Source organism: Periophthalmus magnuspinnatus, chromosome 10 (assembly GCF_009829125.3).
Source record: "Periophthalmus magnuspinnatus isolate fPerMag1 chromosome 10, fPerMag1.2.pri, whole genome shotgun sequence".
NCBI lineage: Eukaryota > Metazoa > Chordata > Actinopteri > Gobiiformes > Gobiidae > Periophthalmus > Periophthalmus magnuspinnatus.
In genome coordinates this window covers 10,974,148-10,993,317 of record NC_047135.1, presented here as the reverse complement: position 1 = coordinate 10,993,317, position 19,170 = coordinate 10,974,148, and the positions used below count along the sequence as shown (strand labels likewise).

At 41.0% G+C, this 19,170-nt stretch overlaps 1 protein-coding gene across 1 annotated transcript in view; it reads left to right on the top strand.

Moving 5' to 3' along the window:
* Positions 1-19,170, top strand: part of gpc3 (glypican 3) — a 279,747-nt gene that overhangs the window by 35,151 nt on the left and 225,426 nt on the right. Inside the window, exon 2 of the mRNA XM_055225093.1 lies at positions 6,236-6,397. Coding sequence (XP_055081068.1) covers positions 6,236-6,397 — 162 coding nt within the window. The remainder of the gene's footprint in view (positions 1-6,235; positions 6,398-19,170) is intronic.

Sequence of the window (19,170 nt, the reverse complement as noted above, 5' to 3'; positions counted from 1 at the left end):
GTCGAGGTCCCCGCCTTCGACTGCCGCCCGGATCTCTCCGCACCCGCCCCTCATGGCTCCTCCTGCAGGTGGTGGGTCCACGGGAGGACGGCCCCACGTCGTTCCTTCGGGCTGGGCCCGGCCGGGCCCCGTGAGGAAAGGCCCGGCCACCAGGCGCTCGCTGCCGAGCACCCACCCCAGGCCTGGCTCCAGGGTGGGGCCCCGGTAACGCCAGTCCGGGCAACGTAACTGGCCTCGTTGTTTCTCTATTCATGTTGGGCTTCTGAACCGCTCTTAGTCAGACCCGTCTCCGAGGACCTGTTTGCCATGGGTGACCCTACCAGGGGCATGAAGCCCCCGACAACATAGCTCCCAGGATCATTCGGGTGCTCAAACCCCTCCACCACGTTAAGGTGGCGGTTCGGGGAGGGGCAGTTATTATTCTTTTTATTAATACTATTCACAAACGACCTCCTCCTCTCTGCCGACTCTGGTTCACTCTCCATCCTCCTCCTGCTAGATCTCAGTGCAGCATTTGACACCATTTCACACTCCATCCTCCTTGACAGACTTTCCTCCATTGGTGTCTCTGGTACTCCCCTCTCCTGGTTCCACTCCTACCTCTCAGATCGCTCTCAGTTTATTCAGCTCAAGTCATTCACCTCACACCCCTTCCCTGTCACATCAGGTGTTCCTCAGGGTTCTGTCCTCGGTCCTCTGCTCTTTCTAATCTATCTTCTGCCCCTTGGTTCCATCTTTAGAAAACACCACATTCACTTTCACTGTTACGCGGATGACACCCAGCTCTACATTTCCAGTAAACCCAACTCTACACTTCCACCCTCTTCCCTGACTGCCTGCCTCACAGAAATACAAACCTGGTTCACCTCAAACTTCCTCAAACTTAACGGCAATAAAACAGAACTCCTACTCATCGGCACCAAATCCACCCTTAGCAAAATAAATCCTTTTTCCATATCTATTGATGGCTCCTCTATCTCCCCCTCCCCTCAGGTAAAGAGTCTGGGTGTCATCCTCGACAGCACACTTTCCTTCACCTCCCATATCAACAACATCACCCGGTCCGCCTATTTCCACATCAGAAACATCCACCGCCTCCGTCCCTCACTCACCCCACACACCACCGCCATCCTCATCCATAGCCTGGTCACTTCTCGTATTGATTATTGCAATTCTCTTTTGTTCGGACTCCCACAGAAATCACTCCATAAACTCCAACTGGTCCAAAACTCAGCTGCCCGCATTATCACACACACACCCTCCCATCACCACATCACACCTGTCCTGCAACAGCTCCACTGGCTCCCCATCACGCACCGCATACACTACAAAATCATACTCCTCACATACAAAGCTCTCCACAACCTGGCCCCTCCATACCTGTCTGACCTCATTCACATCTCCACACCCGCCCGCTCCCTCCGCTCCTCCTCTTCCCTGCACCTCACTGTCCCTCCTGCCCGTCTTGTCACTATGGGGAGCAGAGCCTTCAGCTGCTCTGCTCCCCAGCTCTGGAACTCCCTCCCTCACGACCTCCGCAACACACACTCACTCCCACACTTCAAATCTAAACTCAAAACTTATCTGTTTAGAAAGGCCTTCTCATCCTGACCTCTCTGACCATAACTGCTCTGTCTTTTAATCTATATTTGTTTTTAAATGTATTTTTAATCATTTTACATTGTTCTATTTGTATTGTGTATGTGTGTATATGTGTACGGCGACCTTGAGAGCCTTGAAAGGCGCCTAACAAATAAAATGTATTATTATTATTATTATCAGTTGACAGTGCATAATTTTAACATGGCAAAAGCAGTAACATTTGAGAGAACATGTTTGTAGATGTCTAAACTACAGGGTTAGCAAGACCCCATGGAGACAAGATATTTCTGTGTCACTTTTGAAAATTATAGTTTTGACCATTCAAATAAAAATTATGTGACATTAATTGGAAAATAACTATGTCTTTGGGTCATTTCAACCATAACAGACAAATGAGTGGAGATAATGGATTGAATATATAAACTTAGGCTTTAACGGCATTTAAAAGGTCAGAATATGGAAGAATTGTGGATTTGTTATAGACAGTATATCCATTGGAGGAGATGGAGAGACTGAGGAGGTTGCTCGTTCTGCTGCTGCTTAAATCAAAGCCTTGAGGTATACTGTCAAAGCCAGACTTAGAGAGACTTATCCATGCATTTGTCTCCAGTAGGTTAGACTACAGTAACGTCCTGCTCACTGACCTCTCCAAACGAGCCCTAAGACAGCTGCAGTACATCCAGAACACTGCTGCACGGATCTTGACTAGAACCAAGAAGTTCAAGCACATATGTCTTGTGCTCAGGTCTCTGCACTGACTCCTATAGCTCAAAGATAGACTTTAAAGCAGCTCTGCTTGTGTACAAGTCTCCCCATGGCCTAGCAACAAAGTACATCTCCAACACGTTAGTCCCATATGTGAACCATCTCACACTCTGAGGACTTCAGGGACCGGCCTCCTGCTGTTGCCCAGAGTCATGACTAAACATGGGGAATCAGCATCAGTTTTATGCAGCTAAAACCTGGAACAGTCTTCCTGAAGATGTGAGACAGGCCTCTGCTTTGACAATGTTTAAATCCAGGCTCAAAATAGTTCTGTTTAGCTGTGCATACGACTGAAAGGTTTTTATTCTGCACTCTTCTGTTTTAATGGTAATTTTATGATGATTATGATGATGTGATTATTTATGTTTTGATTTGTGTGATTTTAATGTCTTTCTTATTCTGTAAAGCACTTTGAATTACTTTGTTTTTGTAAACTTGCCTTGCCTTGAGATGTCATTGGTCAAGAGGCAAAGGAAGCAATATGTGACAATTCAAAATATAATTGTGTGAGATTAACTGGAAAATAACTAGTCTCTTATTCTACTAAACTAAACATCCTAAAATGCAAATCTGTCTAAACTTTTATATGCACAAATAGCCCGACATTACCTCCAAGCTAATTTCCTGATTAGTTGGCCATGAAATAGGATAGAAAGTGGTTATATATTTTATTTATTAATGTTTTTCACACCATCAAATCTAATATATACTCCTGTTTGTTGCAGCTGAGGCTCATGTGCACTGTCCTTGATCAGAATGAACTGTGTTTTTATTTTGCAGTTTCGTTGGTATTTCTCAAATTGAATTGGGTTCCTCTGAGCGGTGTCCTTTCATCTTTTTGCTCGCTGCTTTGGCCCTTGAAATATTCTTGTCAAATAACTTGACAAATAAGTGGAGATAATGGATTGAATGGATAAACTTAGGCTTTAATGGCATTTAAGAGGTCAGAATATGGAAGAATTGAGGATTTGTTATGGAGAATATATACACTGGTGCTTAGATCTTTGTGGTGTTAAAGAGGAGGAGATGGAGAGGCTGTGGAGGCTGCTGGTTCTACTGCTGACTATATGAAAGCCTTGAAAGGCGATTGGTTGAGAAGCAAAGGAAGCAGGTTGTGATTGGTTGACAGTGACTAGTGACAGGAAATTGAAATAAAGAAAAAAAGGACAATATCACACATTGCCACTAGATGCTATCATTACTGTTACATACATTACTGCTGTCTGATAGTGTGCCAGCTTTGACTTGACAGAAGAAGACCAGAGAGCACAGGAGAGCCTTACCATAAAAAAGTGAATGAACTATAAAATTCACAAGTGCAAAAATATCACTTTATACTTTATTTTGTTGTTTCAAAGAGTTTCTCTCCTGACAAACTCATTGCAGGTTTTGAACAATTTTCTCATTATATATTGAATAATTCTAATTGTGTATGCCTTTTGAAACAGGAATTTTGATATTTTCTTGTCCTAATCTAGTCCTGGTTTAGTCCTGATTTAGTCCTGTTCTAGTCCATGTTTAATCCTGGTTTAGTCCATGGTTAGTCCATGTTTAGTCCTGTTCTAGTTCATGTTTAGTCCTGTTCCAGTCCATATTTAATCCTGTTCTAGTCCATGTTTAGTCCTGGTTTAGTCCATGTTTAGTCCTGTTCTAGTCCATGTTTAGTCCTAGTTTAGTCCATGTTTAGTCCATGTTTAGTCTTCGTCTAGTCCATGTTTAGTCCTAGTTTAGTCCCTGTTTAGTCCTGTTCTAGTCCGTGTTTAGTCCTGTTCTAGTCCATGTTTAGTCCTAGTTTAGTCCATGTTTAGTCCTAGTTTAGTCCATGTTTAGTCCATGTTTAGTCCTAGTTTAGTCCATGTTTAGTCCTGGTTTAGTCCTTTTCTAGCCCATGTTTAGTCCCAGCCCATTTAGTCTCAGTTCTGATATAATGTGTGTTCTTTAAAGTGATTTCCCAAAAAAATCTTACATTCCCAATCCTGTATCTTTTATTTTTATTTATCTTATTTATTTTCTGTCTTGTGTGTTTGTGTCAGCGCTCCCAGCTCTGATCTTTGAGCCTAAAAATGCCCAGGTTTTATTTGACGCGGGTGTGAAAATGGCGCCCGGAGCAGAGGAGGCTTGTGTAGACCGAAATGATGTCGGAGGAAACAGCGTGACCTTGTGTAGAGATTCAGCGCTTTTCAAAACGTCAACACTTGGGTTTATTTTGCTCTGCTCAAAACTGAACTCTGCCTGCAGCCAACCTCGTCCTGGTAAAGACAGTATTAATAATGATGAAAGGAAAGTGGAATCTAATTTTGTACAGTGCTGCATTTCTATAAACGTATTTAGTACAGGCAATATTTATTTTGTCAATCTGTAGACTAGTGTTTCTCAAACTGTGGTACCTGTACGTGGTAGTGTTGCTTCTGCTGATACTGAGGCTCATCTTTTTGTGTTTTTGTGTAATTTATAGTATTTTTTACTGTTGATACTTTGCAGTGACATCATGCTAGAGGTGGTACATGTACCTCTATGGTGGAATCCATAAAGACACAATGCACATATTAGCACACATGAGTGACTAACACACATGAGTGACTAACTGAAAATCTGTGGGATAATGCTAGCTAGCTTGTGACTGTAATTTATGTGTGAGAGATTTTTTTAACAGCACAATTCAGCTCACTTGTTGTAGTTTCAACTAAGTCAGCTGTTTCTGATTGTATTAAAATAAAGCTCAGATTAAGGTCTAATGGAACTTCAGACAGAGCAGAACCTCCAGTTAGGATCACACACCCAGGGAATCATATTTTAACAAATTCATAGTTAGAACTACTGTAGCAATGATGCAGCTGATAAGCCTTTATTTGTAGCTTGAATTCTAGAGCTGCTCAGATCTGTTGGTATTTGGAAGGCCAAATATTTTCTTTTCTAATATTTTCTCATCTTGTACTTGGTGGGACTGTTTGAGAACCACAACTCTGTATGCATCCATTTATATCATACTCCCATCAGGTTGTCAGATGGATCAAGGTTACACGCTGCAGTGCAATGTGATGATATTGAGGTTATTCATGTCTATGTCATTGCTATAGCAGTCACAGAATTAAAATAAAAATATCTTTTGAATGGGAAAAAGTCCTCACAAAGTCCTTCAAATCAGGTAGGAATTGCTTGCCCAAAACCCATGAAAAGTGGCCAATAGTATATTACTAAAATTGGCATTAAAAATTGGCTCTGCCAGTGATCATTTGGACCAATTCAGCAGAAAACCTGAGGGCAAAAAGAAATTAGTCTGAGGGCGTCATTTGGCACCCGGGTCATAGCTTAAACTCCCCTAATGTAACTGTTTTACTGTAATTAAATGTACAATTAGATAATTCAAAGTCCACATTTGCTTTGATTAACCAAAAACATAATACAGTTAAAAGGATAGCAGTGGTCCAAATGTATTCCTCAATTTATGCATTCAGACCATACTAATTCTTCACCACGATTTTATAAAGTGTTATAAACAAAATTTTCACAACAGAGGCCAGATTGCTGTTACAGTATATGTAACAACAACCAGCATGCTAACAATGCACTTCCTGATTCTTGGATGATAAGACGCTTTATAATTAGATGCAAACAGCACGCAGCAGCTATATTTTGACCTAAGAGTTAATACAGTATATCTATATGACACATTTTGCACAAATACATGAGGAAAAGTCGGGTACAGGGCTTTTAAGATCTGCAGATACTTCCCTGGGTGGTGTACTGTGGTCGTGTACTGGTCCAGGCAGGTTTAACCCTAATGTCATTGAAGAAAGGGTCATATGCACTTCACCTAAAAGAGCATAGCCTTTCATCCCTCTGTCCTTTTCCCTCTCTTTTCTCCCAGGCTCAGATCTGCAGGTGTGCCAAAGCAAAGGCCCGTCCTGCTGCTCCAGAAAGATGGAGGAGAGGTACCAGACGGCCGCACGAAACAACATGGAGTCCGGCCTGCAGTCTGTGGGCGCACAGCTCAAACGCCTAATCATCCAGAACGCCGCCATCTTTCAAGGTAAGAACGAGCACTGAACGAGTTTGGAGAAAAATATGTGTGAGATAAAGTGAGATTTTTCTGCCAAACATTGCGATTGCTGTTCTATTTATAATTTTGATAGCAGGATTCTGTTCAAAGTTCACATTTTATACATGCCCTGAAGCCTTAGCATTTGAGTGAAGAAAAATTAACATGTTTAAACTGCGTATGACAAATTTTGACTTTGACTGTTCTAAATATAAATGATAGTTTTACACCAATCAAGAAGCAATTTGCAATGAAGAGACGAAAATATGTTGAAAATTACAGGAAGTAGAGAGTTCTAAAACGTAAGGATAACATCATACTATAAGGAGAATTCTATCCAAAAGTTAGGCATAATTTACACGCAGTAAATAAGTATATTCCAGTATATAAAGGTGTTTTTTGTTATCATTTTATCTGTCAAATAATAATTTCAGTGTGTACGTTGTTACCTGGTGTGAGGTCATCATTTTCAACCAGGAAGTAAAGCTTTAAAAATGGCCAAACTGGGTGAAAAATTGTAAACCTTTTAGAAAAATCTTAAATGTTATGTGCTTTAGTAAAAAGAGTAGTCCAATCTGTCATAGGCACTTTAATACAAGAATCCCATGCAATTCTGAACAGGTATATAGGCATTAGCAGGTTTGTTACATAATAATTAGTTAATTGTAAAGGAGTATATGTTAGCTAAATAATTTTGCTTGCTTGCGATGATTCAAATTGCGATTTAGATTTCATTGTGATCTATATATAACCGTTCTGGTAAGCACATCAACACAACTCGTCTCTGTCCCATCTGTGCCAAAGGAAGCCAAGCCAAGAAATCTGTTAATTAACAACCAGCGTGTCAGCAGGATTTGAGACCGAGAGTCACCGGTAAATACTGACAAACATAATGTGATCAGACAGGGATCAGGGAAACGTAACAGACTGCAAGAGACACATTACATTTATCTTAGTGAAGTGTTAAAGTGTTAAAATTTGAATATTAATCACAATTTTAATGGTTTATACTGTTATCTTGTTGTTGATGTATTTGTCTATTAGAGGTGTGGTTATGTTATTATGCCATAAACCGTATATATATAAATCGACATAGCTAACCTGATAGCCACTCCATTTCAAATTGGAAGTGATCATGGGCTTGTGGCTGCATTGACTCTGGCTCCAATTCACTTTACATTGAAAAATGTGCACTCCTCTCTCTGTAACTGCTGCATTGCCCTGGATTGGCTCTTTGGTTGCTATGATACTAGAGGTTGGAATTCCAAATATGTAACTCGGCTCCAAATTTGCCCTTATAACTGCTATCCTCGATGAGCTTCATTTGGCTGAAGCCGAACGCTATGGGTGACATCACACTCCCTTAGTCCACTTCTTTCCACTTCTATGGACTAAACAGTATCAATATGGCTAGATATAGATATTTTTGTCACAACATTTTGGCAGCACTATTTTTGTTGTTGCTAATTTGGGGAAATGCAATTAAAATATATCCTTTTTATTATTCAGAAAATGTGTGTGTGTAGTGGTTTGACAAAGTCATACAATTTTTCTCTATATTTAGTATTAGGGATATATTGTTATCATACGCAATGAAGAGAGCGAGGTTATAGTATCACCATTTTATAATGTTATCAAAAGACATTATCATAAGGCATGCATTGAGTATTATATTGAATTATGAGTGAATCCCAATCTTCATATTTCTTCAGTTATTTGTTCCTGTTTTCAATATGTTTTATTTTTGTTTAATACAAAATGGAATATAGATTTTCCCCTCTCCTATTTCAAGTGCAATTTTTGTACTCCTCAGGCAACATTGGTAATAAAAACCTGCATATAATAACACCAGCTGTCAAAAGTACTCACATCAAATTGAATATTACATTTTAATAAATTTTCACAAATGTGTCATGTGGTTTCATAATAACTCAGAGCAAGGCGAAGCTAACAAGCTAAAGTGAAGATTAACAAGCTGTTTTTAAGAGAGCTGAAAGATTTTGAACTGAGAAAAAGTTTATGATCGGAAAATAGGTCACTTCAAAATCTGACCATTGTGAAATTTGAATTTTTTTACTATCAGTATCTGAATATCTAGTTTCAGTACTAGTTTTAGTATCGATTACTATCTGATTTTTGATATTTTTGACAAGCCTACATGTGACAGGTCTAAGCTAACAATAGCCTATCCAGATTTTATAATAGATCCATGTATATTATGGTTAACTGCAATTATATTCACCCCGATAATCTTGACACAGAATTTCAATATGGTCCCATGCTTAGATGCAGCATGTTGTAAGTGACAGACATGGAGCCTCCGGAGGTTTTAACACAAAGACTCCGAGCTCAGAGGAAAAAAGGTGTGATTATTGTGAGGAGAGAAGAGGTTTGTGTCACGCGAGTCTCACTAAAGCTTTTAATACAGAGGTAAGAGTGGTCAGGTGGTGGTGACACATGTTTTGAAGCTCAGATAAAAACATGCTTCAGTTTTGCTCTTTTATGTTCTACAAAGACAAAATCTCACCATAGAAAACATGGTTGTTTTGTTTGTGGTTGTCCATCAGAGCCAAAGATGATGTCCACTTCTGTCCATGTGCTGAAGTATTTTCTTTCAAATGTTTTTCTATTCATCTTTTTCCAGAAGTTGCCATGAGGGCCATCGTCATTCGGGTTGTATTACTTTGCATGGGGCTGCCGATCTTGACACTAAATAAGTTCTATACGGACTGCAGAGTCATTTTAAAGCCTCCCAGAGAATCATTGCAATGTTGGCTTGTTGACACACATGCACACTGAATATTTTAGACAAATCAACCTACTTTATATCAGATTTTAGCAGCAAAATGTCTCAAATTCTCCACTGAAATGAATTGGATTAACTGGATGTACCACCACAAAGAATGCTCAAATTTACAGGAAAAGTGGGCGGGGCGGAATAAGGTCAATAGGGGTAGGCCATATATTGATTCCAGAATGGGTATGGACCAATTCAATAGATTAGAAACAATTTTCTTCTTCTTCATTATTACCAAAGTGAAAAGTTAATTTGTGATCTTTACTTCAATTTAGGATACATTTGTCAACCTTATCATATGGATTTTATATGCTGTATCATGGCCATAACAGCAAAACAAATATTGAAAATATTGGTATCGGCCCATCCCTACTTCTCTCTCCAGTTTTTTTTTTTTAGCATGTACATTGTTTTGTTGCTGCTCTAACACAACCAACCTGCTCTCATCTAGAGGAGTACATGCGGACAGACACAACTCTTTCTTGTGGGTTTACAGACAAAAATAACTACGTTTACTCTTTACAAGAAGTATAGTTGTTCACAGCTTTAATAATAACTTTGTACCAAAAACTACAACTCCTTCTGTTCAGTATTCTCTCTGTAATCCAAAACAAACTCCAAAAAACTGTTCAATAACCCCCGCACCCCCCACCCCCCTTCTCCTCCTCTCTTGCACTGTCTGTAGTGAACTTTTGATCTTTTTAATGTTCAGTTTTGTTATCAGCACACACAGTTCTCTGAGTCCACTCTTCCCCTCTCTCTCCCTCTCTCTTGCTTTCTCTCACTCTCTCCCACCCCCCCTCTTTTCCTCCCTCTCTCCTTTGCTCTCTCTCTCCGTTTGTCTAAGACAAGTGCACTTTCCAGACTGAGTCCACTGTTCATCTGTTTACTCTCCCTCTCTTTCTTTCTTTCTTTCTTTCCTTCCCTCTCTCTTTCCCTTCATCTCCCTCCCTCTCTGTTTTTGTGTGGGACGAGTGCACTCCGTGGACTCAAACTTCTCTCTGAGTGCGTTCTTGTCCTGACGTGCCAATTAAAAGTGCAGTTCTAACCAGGGCCGTGGGGTTTGCTAGCTGCTTATAACCGTGTTACTGTGGTCTTTCGTGGAAGGATTCGATGCTAATTGCTTTAGCGTAGCACTGCAGAGAAATCCCCAAACAGCTCGCGGACTCACATCCTTTTAACGTCCTGTTCTCATCACGGTTCTTTCTACCTCTCATCTCTATCACTCTCTCCTTTCTCTCGCTATCTCTCTTTTCTACCATTCTCTCCTCTTTCTTTCTTTCTCCCTCTCTCTTGCTCTCTCTTTCACTATCTGTCTTTGCCTTGTCTCCTCTTCATCCTATCCTCTCTATCTCTTCACCTCTCTATCTCTTCTTCATTCTATCTATCTCTCTACGCTGTTCTCCCTCCTTCTCTCCCTCTCTTTCACCCCCTCCCTCCCTTGTCTCCTCTCCTTTGTATCACTCTCTCCTCTTTCGCCCTCTCTCCCCTTTCTGCCTCCTTCTTTCTTCCTCTCTCATTCTCTTCTTTGTCATTCGTTATCCCTCTCTTCTTCTGTCTCAACTTCCTACTTTCCTCTCTCCCTCTGTACATTTTTCTCTTATCATTTTCTCCTCTCTAACCCTCATTCTGTTGATCCCCATCTCTCTCTAACATTGTCTCTCCTCTTTCCCTCCTCTTTTTTCTATTCTCTATCTTTTCCCAACCCTCTACCCCTTCCTCTCCCTCTCGTTTCTCTTCATTCTCTTTACCTTTCTTCCTCTCTCCCCACTCACAGTACTCCCTCCCCCTTTCCCCCTGTCTCTTTCTCTCACCCTCCCTCCTTCACTGTATCTCTTCCTCTTTTCCCCTCTCTCTTCCTCTTGCTCTCTCCATCGCTGCCATCCTCGTGTTTCTTCACTGTCTCCTTCTATCAACTCACCCCTCCACTTTCTCCATTGCCTTTTATCTCTCCATCTAGAATGTCTCTTTTTCTCCTATTGGGGATTGAAGTTTGCACTGTTCAAAACTCAAAGCAATAGTAAAGAGCATTCATTCACTCTACGTGTGGGTCCCAGGACAAAAAATTGGTCAAATGCAGAGGACAAATTTCCCTGTGGAAGCAATAGAGGTCTTAACCTTAAATAACATTATACTTCAATATGTACCACTACTACTACTATTACTACTGCTACTACAGAGGTATAGATAAAAATTACTATTCTATTCTGCTACTTCCACTACTATCTCCAATACCACTGCCTAGTACTTGTCAGACTTTTTACAGTGCATATACTTGTTTGCAGTCTTCTCCTGTCCTCCATATTCACTGGTGCCTCAGATCAAAGGGCCTCTCTCTCCTCTCTCATATCTCACATCAGTTCATTCTCTGTCTCCATCGCCCCATACCACAATCCACCTGGCCCCATACACTTTACCAAGCCTCTCAATGGACCTGCAACAGAAAACGCATCCATCGAGAACAATGTTGAATATTGATATACGCCATATCAATATTCAACATTGTTCAAACACTGCAAACTTTTAATATTAAATTTTAAAATGAAATTAAATCATGTAAAGCTGTTATTAAACTATGTGAAAAATCAGTAACCAAGATTTGAGTTTTATGAGTTATAAGACCTGAGTTTTAAGATATGAGTTTTAAGATTTGAGTTTTATGAGTTTTAAGACATGAGTTTTAAGGTTTATCAGTGTCATTTTAAAAATATTTTCAGACATGGGTAGGGGTTAGGGGAGTTGGAATACAATTTCTTATTTCTTTTTTGGTGTTTAAAAGTTATATAGTTAAAGTTTATTTCTGTTTTGGAAATTGCATTACAATAACTGCATCCTACCTCCCCTCCCTGCGGTTTCATTTGAATTTTCCAAATCATATGGATAATAATGCCCAGGGCTGTGGCTGTCAAGCATTGATATGACAGGCTACATTAGCGTTAGCATTAGCATCAGATCAATAGAGGAAATAGACAAAGACATTAGGAATATGAAATTGAAGCCTCTTATGTAACGTATGAAAGGCTGTGATGGGTGTGTTGGGTTTAGTGTAAAAGGCACTGATATCACTGGTTTGTCTGTTTTAGAGCAACACGTAGCGTCCTAGTATAAATACTGATGAAACTATTGCATCAAAGTCCTTCTACTGATTGCACAATGATAAACAATGCTTTTGATTAGCCAAATGGAGTCATTTATTTTATCTATTACCATGGAGATGTGCAGCTAATACCACCAGGCCAAGTTACAGGTCAGATCTGTGAAGAGGCAACCCCACTCACATTAAGAGTGCATGTTATTCAAAGTATTTTAAACAAGGAAAACCCCTGTCATTGGATTGGCAAGACAGGTTTATTAGCACAATACGTACACAAAGTAATTCAAAGTGCTTTACACTTACATTAAAATCACAATACAAACAAATAAATCAGCATAAAAATGTAGTACAGTGGTCCCTCCTTTATCGCGGGGGTTACGTTCTAAAAATAACCCACAATAGGCGAAATCTGTGAAGTAGCAGCTTTAGTTTTTACAATTATTATATATGTTTTAACGCTGTAAAACTCCTCACCACACACTTTATACACTTTTCTCAGACTGACATTAACATTTTCTCACATTTCGCTCTTATTTAATTAATTAATAGTCACTCACGCATATTTCACAGTTCCTCTGACCGTGCCTCTTTGTCCACTGTGGTGTCGATCGAACATTTATGTAAATTTGGCTGAACATATTCTGTACTGTACAGGAGACATGGAGGAGATTAATTAACAAAGGTCTACAGTCCGTTAGCCAATCAGGACGCAGAACACAATCTGCGTCTGTACACTGTAAAAAAAAAGCATGCAACATTGCACAAAAAAAATTAGCAAAACAGTGAGACTGCAAAAGGTGAACCGTGATATAGTGAGGGACAACTGTAACTTGAATTTAATTTAATTTGAAATTGAATACGTTTAATGCCATACTGTGGAATTTTCAAAAAAAAAGCAAACATCTTCATCGAGGCAAGTATGGAGGAACCCCAGCCAAAGTAACAGTGTACTTCAAATCATAATTGAGCAACAAACAGTAAATGAAATGAAAGGCACTCCACTATCACCTTGCTTGGCCACCTGAAATGTGCTATTTGTGAGATATGGCAATGCTCGTTCCTCCTGCTTATGTAAGTTTCCTCCTGCTTATGTAAGTTTTTCAAACAAAACTCCATTGACTGAAACAGGTATTAATTTTGTTTTTAAACATCAATACTAAGTCAGTTTTGATCAATTTTCCATCACCCGTTTATCAGTTTTATATCTGCTTTGGTGCCTGTTTTAGTTTGTAGTTATAGTTTTACTTTTATAATTAGTAGTTTTCAGACTCTAGAATGTAATGATATTATACTCTCAAATGTGGAACAACAGCCAAATATCCCTATTGATTACATTGTACTTTGCCATGATATATCTAAAATGTAAATGCACAAATGTTGAACCTGATCATTTATATTCATGACTAGACCCATTAATGTCAAGTATTACAACTAATATTTCCCCTCCCCCATCTGTATTAAATATTATTGGCCTGTATAATGTTGTTATGTCATCTGAAACCCAGCTATAATAAATATATATGAGTTGAAAGGTTAGCTGTTTTATACTCAAAAACATGCACAGATGTCAAAATGTTTAATTTGCAATACCCATATTTTAGAATAAAATTGTACTCTGCCCTTGGACCATCTGCTCCAAACCTTTCCGGTAAAAACGAAATAAAAACCCCACAGTAGCATACTAAGCAGTCCCCATCAGAGCAGAGTATCATCAGATTACAAGATAGGGCCACTGACCAAAATGCTCCTTGTGAAATTGGACCTGTTTTTAATGGCAGACTACACACAGATGTAATGGATAAGCTGCAGTCTTCTCTATTATAAGTGTATCAAGTTTCAACATTACCCTGGCCATAACTGCATTGTCTCCTATATGGACTACTACTATTGCAATGGACCATAGACTTGAATTGGACTCTAAATGAGTCCACAAACGGGAATGGGTCCTCGTTTTCAAATCTAATCAGAGGAAATGAGTAGCTGATCGGTCACATGCTGAGAATTTAATTTAACAAATATTTGATGAAGTCACTGTATATTTGAGGGGTGTACGTGAGCTGCAGTGGAGAAGAGATCGCTTCATTAGGGATATAGGCGGGAGACGTGTTCTGATAAAGATGCACTATATAACTTTTCTGGTGGGGTAGCTGGCAATGTTGCTTTGCTGGGAATGTTCCATAGTATGGCCTTAAATATATCTGTCTTTATTCAACTGCAGCTCTTTTATTACTGAAAGAAGAATGGAATTCAATTTTCACTGGGTCGCCTCTCATATAGATTTGACCTGCAACTTGGTGTATATATATATATATATATATATATATATATATATATATATATATATATATATATATATATATATATATATATATATATATATATATATATGCATAGAAATGTACCAGGACATGGCGTGCGTCTGTCCAGAGGCCTGCCCACCATCAGCCCTGATGGTGGGTATACCCATCACATAATGCACTTTCTTGCCCATAGTATAAAGACTGCATAATGCACAAAAACAGCTCAGTACAACAGTCATTTAACACACATAATACAAATGCATTACTTTATATTTCTTATTGTTATGAATATGGAGCAGGACGCACAAACCCAGAGTCTCCATGTTGAGTGTGTTTAAATCCATGTGTCTAGGTTGAAATCCATTCTTCTGGAAAAAATAAGTTTGAAGAACTCCACTAGGATATTATTCAGCCATGCGTACGTAATACTGCTGCGGAGTGTCTGTCCGGGCTAAAGAGTGATCAGTCCTTCGTGTTAGCACTTGCTTAGAGCCAAACGATGCGGGTAATCCCTGGTCCAGTGAGACGGCCTGATGTAACTGAAAGCGAACTGCGTGTTCCAATGCCCTCTTGGTCCGTGGTTTTCCGCTGGCACAGACACCTGCTGCCCCACCACAAGCTGCTGTGTTCAGTCTGAAGCTCACCTACTAGCCCTTGTTTGGGCACAGTCAGTTTGGACCAGTGTAGCTTATACTTCAATGCTCACGCATTGACAATCTGCATGCCATTAACTGGGTCCAGACTTTTTTCTCTTTGATCAATAAAAATAATGGGTTGCCACTTTATACTTTTCACATATATCACAGCCTAATGAAGGCTGTATATCACTCTTATTTGCCCCACCCCTCATGAGTTCTGTTCATTCTGTTCACTGATTGTCATATATGTGCATTTCTTAACTTTTTATATACAATCTGAAACAACTGAAAAAACGTTCACATTCAATCAGGATCAAACAAGCACTTTTCTGGTGTGAATACACCTTTGGATTGGTTTTTGATTTTTGTTTCTAAAGAGTAAATTACAAAGTACAAACGAATGAAATGATGTACTAATTCAAATATTACAATATAAAGTGCCATTGCAGGTTTCTTGTCTGCTTTAACACTATAGCTTTCTCCTGTAAGAGCTTGTAGTGATTATACCGCCCCCCTCTCTCCCCTCTCACCTGTCTCCTCTGTCCTTAACGCTGTGTAAACTTGCCCAAGCAGAACCCTCCTCCTCCTCTTTCTCCTCCTCTTCATCCTCTTTCCCTGTATCTGACATTTGAGAGATTGGCAGGTCTAATTGTTGTGATTTCCCCCGTGGTGTGTCCTTCAGATCTGCTGTGGCTCTGCTTTGGCCCAGTGCAGACTCCAAAAGACTTCATCCACATGTGTTCATTAGACAGGCTTTATTTACTGTGTTAAAAGCCCCTATGGGGTTTATGATGTATTATAGAGGGATATTGTGTTTAAGCAGCCATAGTGATAGTGATGGCCAATGCACTGATAGCCCTGGCTTAGATCCTGCAGTTTGAATAGATTTAATGTTGATTTTAAAGCTGCAGGTTTAAGGCTGTCACATCATTTTTAATGGTTTGTCAATGCAAGGAATAGTGCATTATTCAGGGCTAACTTAGTGTTCTACTCAAATATTTTCTTTTTATATGTTTTTTTTAAAATATATTAATTTCTACTCCTGGTGATGGTAAGTGATTTTTGTAGCCACAGCTGCTCTGGGGAACGCGACTGAAGCTTAACTATTAACTGCTCAACTGGCCCATCCAACCACCAACAGTGACTCACTTATACAATTTACAAAGGCAAGGCACGTGATGTGTCTTGCCCAAGGACTCTCAAAAAACCCAGTAACACATCTTGAGACACTGATACGTACTCGGATGCCCGCTTCATGTAATAACGCTGCCCGATTTACATTTGGCACAGACTAGGAGAGGCGCACAAGAAACAGCCAGGCTAAGGCTAAATTACTAGACACACCTGAACGTCTCATAGCCGTCTTCGTACCTATTTAGTTCTTTGGCCTGCTGCAGACTCGAACAAGAGTGGTCTGACAGGTTGTTGGGAAAAGACTATTTAGATTGGGGTGTTTAGCGCACTCTGCCATCTTTCAGTTTTCTTTTATAGGTTTACTATTGAATCCTGACATGTTTGTTTTTGTCTTTTTACACAAGGTTCTCTGTTCGTGCCCAACCAAACTTGAGAGGTTGAGGATGAAACTAGGATCCTGAGTAACTTGATGGAAAAGAGTTGATATTGCTTAGCCTGACTAGAAACTTCATGGGTGGTATTTAGGTTATGCCTTTGCAAATATTTCCTGACTTGATCTCCACAGCCTCTCCTCCTCTTATTACTTTTGATTATAAGATCTCTCCATCATTTCCATCTCTCGCCAAACTCCTCATCACTCGCTCAGACCCACATCACCCTGGGACCACACTGAAAGTCAAGTGAATCAGCATTGAATAACTATTAAAGGTTCAATATGTAACTTTTCAAATGGAGGGTATGCCACTTTCTTGTCTCCATGAAAATGTTATTGCATTGCTTGGAATGTGTGGAATATTCTGAGCAAACCACTAACATCTCCCATCATGGCAGACTCCTCATCAGATAAGTTACATAACCCATTCTCTTCATTTAAACCAAAACAAACGTATTATCACAATGGGTTATGTTGAATTAACGTTATTTTTACTAATGTACAGTGACGACATACATTCAGTTCTGTGAGGACAGCATCATTCCATCATGCACCAGGGTGACTTTTAACAACGACAAACCCTGGTTCACACCCAGACTGAGACATCTGAGGAGGGAAAAGGAGATGGCTTTCAGGGCAGAACATCGTGAAGGCTACAGGCGTTGCAAGTATGCTTTTAGCAAAGAGGTGGAAAAGGCTAAAGCAAAGTACAATACACGTCTGGAGCAGCATTTCTCCACCAACGACTCTGCTTCTGTCTGGAGAGGGCTTAGGCAAATCACCAACTACAGGCCCAAAGACCCTCCCGCCCTGGACAACAAACAACTAGCAGAAAAGTAAAACAGCTTTTATGCGAGGTCTGAAGTTTCACACCCCTCCCCCTCCTCCCTCACCATCATGGACATTACCTCCAAATCCACCTTGGACCCCCCCTCCTCCCCCACTGCCCTCACAGTTTTGGAGCAGGACGTGACTAAGCTTTTCAGGAAGCACAATCCCCGTAAGGCCGCGGGCCCAGATGGTGTCTCTCCTTCCACCCTTAGACACTGTGCTGAGGAACTGGCTCCTGTCTTCACGGACATTTTTAACACCTCCCTGGAGTCATGTCACATCCCAGCCTGCTTCAAGCTGTCCACCATCGTGCCCGTCCCCAAGAAGCCCAGGATCACTGGACTTAATGACTACAGACCTGTGGCGCTGACGTCTGTAGTCATGAAGTCATTTGAGCGCCTGGTCCTGCACCACCTCAAGTCTTTCACCTCCCCCCTCCTGGACCCTCTGCAGTTTGCCTACAGAGTCAATCGTTCTGTAGACGACGCCATTAACCTGGCCCTTCACTTCATCCTCCAGCATCTGGACTCCCCGGGAACCTACGCCAGGATCCTGTTTGTGGACTTCAGCTCTGCCTTCAACACCATCCTCCCTGCTCTGCTCCAGGACAAGCTCGCTCAGCTCAATGTGCCTGAATCCACTTGCAGGTGGATCACTGACTTCCTGACGGACATGAGGCAGTGCATACGGCTGGGGAAGAATGTCTCAGACACTCAGACTATCAGCACAGGATCTCCACAGGGCTGTGTACTTTCTCCCCTGCTCTTCTCCCTGTACACCAACTGCTGCACCTCCAGCCACGACTCCGTCAAACTGGTTAAATTTGCGGATGACACCACCCTCATTGGACTCATCTTGGACGACGATGAGTCTGCCTACAGGAGGGAGGTGAACCGGCTGGTGTCCTGGTGCAGCAGCAACAACCTAGAGCTTAACGCCCAGAAGACAGTGGAGATGATTGTGGACTTCAGGAAAGTCACCGCCCCCCTGCCTCCCCTCACCCTGACAGACTCCCCCATCACCACTGTGGACTCTTTCCGCTTCCTGGGCACCTGCATCACCCAGGATCTCAAGTGGGAGCCAACCATCAGCTCCCTCATCAAGAAAGCCCATCACAGGATGTTCGACCTGCGGCAGCTGAGGAAACGCAAGCTGCCGGTCCAGATGATGGTGCAGTTTTACACGGCCATCGAGTCCATCCTCACCTCCTCCATCACTGTGTGGTTTGCTGGGGCCACTGCCAGGGACAGACAGAGACTGCAGCGCATTGTGCGCTCTGCTGAGAAGGTGATTGGCTGCAGCCTTCCATCTCTACAGGACCTGTACGTCTCCAGGACTTGGGGGCGAGCAGGCCGTATAGCAGCTGACACTTCTCACCCTGGACATGGACTATTTGAGCCATTTCCCTCTGGCAGGAGGCTACGGTCCATTGGGACCAGAACCTCTCGTCATAAGAACAGTTTCTTCCGCCCTGCAGTTTGTCTCATGAACACTTTATAATATTTGCACAAAACATTTATAACACCGGTCACTTTAA